The sequence below is a fragment of the Oxyura jamaicensis genome, chromosome 4, assembly GCF_011077185.1.
Source record: "Oxyura jamaicensis isolate SHBP4307 breed ruddy duck chromosome 4, BPBGC_Ojam_1.0, whole genome shotgun sequence".
NCBI lineage: Eukaryota > Metazoa > Chordata > Aves > Anseriformes > Anatidae > Oxyura > Oxyura jamaicensis.
Genome location: NC_048896.1, coordinates 95,765,956 through 95,767,486, shown reverse-complemented (window position 1 = coordinate 95,767,486; position 1,531 = coordinate 95,765,956). Strand labels below are relative to the sequence as shown.

General features: G+C 72.9%; 1 protein-coding gene across 1 annotated transcript in view; it reads left to right on the top strand.

Moving 5' to 3' along the window:
* The first annotated feature begins 1,059 nt into the window (after positions 1-1,059).
* Positions 1,060-1,531, top strand: part of NAGK (N-acetylglucosamine kinase) — a 3,243-nt gene continuing 2,771 nt past the window's right edge. Inside the window, exon 1 of the mRNA XM_035324507.1 lies at positions 1,060-1,069. Within this exon, the coding sequence (XP_035180398.1) occupies positions 1,060-1,069 (10 nt within the window). The remainder of the gene's footprint in view (positions 1,070-1,531) is intronic.

The window sequence follows — 1,531 nt, the reverse complement described above, 5'->3', positions numbered from 1 at the left end:
AAGTGCCCCCCGGTTCTCCAGAAGTGCCCCCCGGTTCTCCAGAAGTGCTCCCCAGCTCTCCAGGAGTGCCCCCGGCTCTCCAGGAGCGTTCTCCAGGAGTGCTCCCCGGTTCTCCAGGAGTGCCCCCAGTTCTCCAGGAGCGCCCCCCAGTTCTCCAGGAGCGCCCCCCAGTTCTCCAGGAGTGCTCCCCGGTTCTCCTGCGCACCCCGGCGCACAGCGGGAGCGCTGCAGGAGGATTTCCCCAGGACCCCCCCAGCCCCGTGGTGCTGTGCTTGGGGTGCAGGCGGCTTCCCCGAGCCCGCTGTGGCTCCTGGGCACCGTCCCCACCAGCTCCCTCCAGAGACCCCACTGGGGAGGGGAGCCCCGCGTGGCCCCGCTGTACCTGGGGGTCACCCTGGGGAGCCCCCGGCACCCAGCCCTGGGGAAGCACCCGGTGCAGTGGGGGGGGGGGTCTGGGTGCCCTGGGAGCCCCTTGGCACCCACACGGCACCCACCCAGCACCCACCCAGGGGTCCGGCGGTGACCCCACGTCCCCGCAGGTGTCCCCAGCCCCCAGGTGCCAGCGTGGCGGTGGCCGGGGACCCGGGGGGCAGGGGGGGGGGCTATGGGCTGGGGCTGCGTCAGCGGGGGATTAGCGGCGCTGGATCCTCTTAGCGCCCGCCAGGCGCCTGCCAGGGCTTAGCGGGCCCTGACGCCACCGCAGCCGTCCCAGGGTCCCCAGGGCGTGGGGGGGACACGGGGACACGTGGGGACGTGTGGCAAAGCTCAGGCAGCCCCCAACCCCTCCCCGTGCTGGGGTCCCCAGCTGCAGGGTGGCTCCCCGGGTACGCCGCGGGGGCTGCGGCCACCAGGAGCCTTCGGGGAGCATCCAGAAGCCCCGGGGAGGCCGGGGGCAGCCCGGCGACGCCAGCGCGGCTCGAAATCCCCTGCCGTGCGCTGGGAAGCAGCCCCTCGGCCCCTGCCCACTTCATTAACTCACTTTCCAGCCTGGCCCCCCCCCCGGCAGCCGGGCGGACGCCAGCGCAAAATAGGTCAGGCGTGCCGCGCTGCCGCCCGCTGATGCGGCACGGTGGGCGCCGTGACCCCTGCCCTGCCCTGCCCCCAGCACCCCCCCCCCCAATTGTACCCCCCCGTGCACACCTCCCTGCACCCCCCCGTGCACATACACACACACACACACACACACACACACACACGTGTGCCCGTGCCCTTGCTGCAGGCGGGGAAACTGAGGCACGGCCCCGAGCCCCGTGCAGCTGCGGGGTGGGTTGGGGCTGTGGGGGTGGAACTGCCAGGGGCAAAGCTCGGGGCTGGGAAGGGGCTTTCCTCTCCGATTTGGGTGAAGGCCGCGGGTTTTTAGCCAAATCCTCACCTGGAAGCCGGCTGGGGCTGGGCTGGGGGCGAGCGCACGGCTCGGGGGCGCAGCCGGGGGGCTTTGGGCAGCAGCGCATGCCCCAGGCAGAGCGGCTGCATGAGGCTGCCCCCCCCATGACACCTCCCTGTGCCCCCCTTACACCTCCCCATGCCCCCC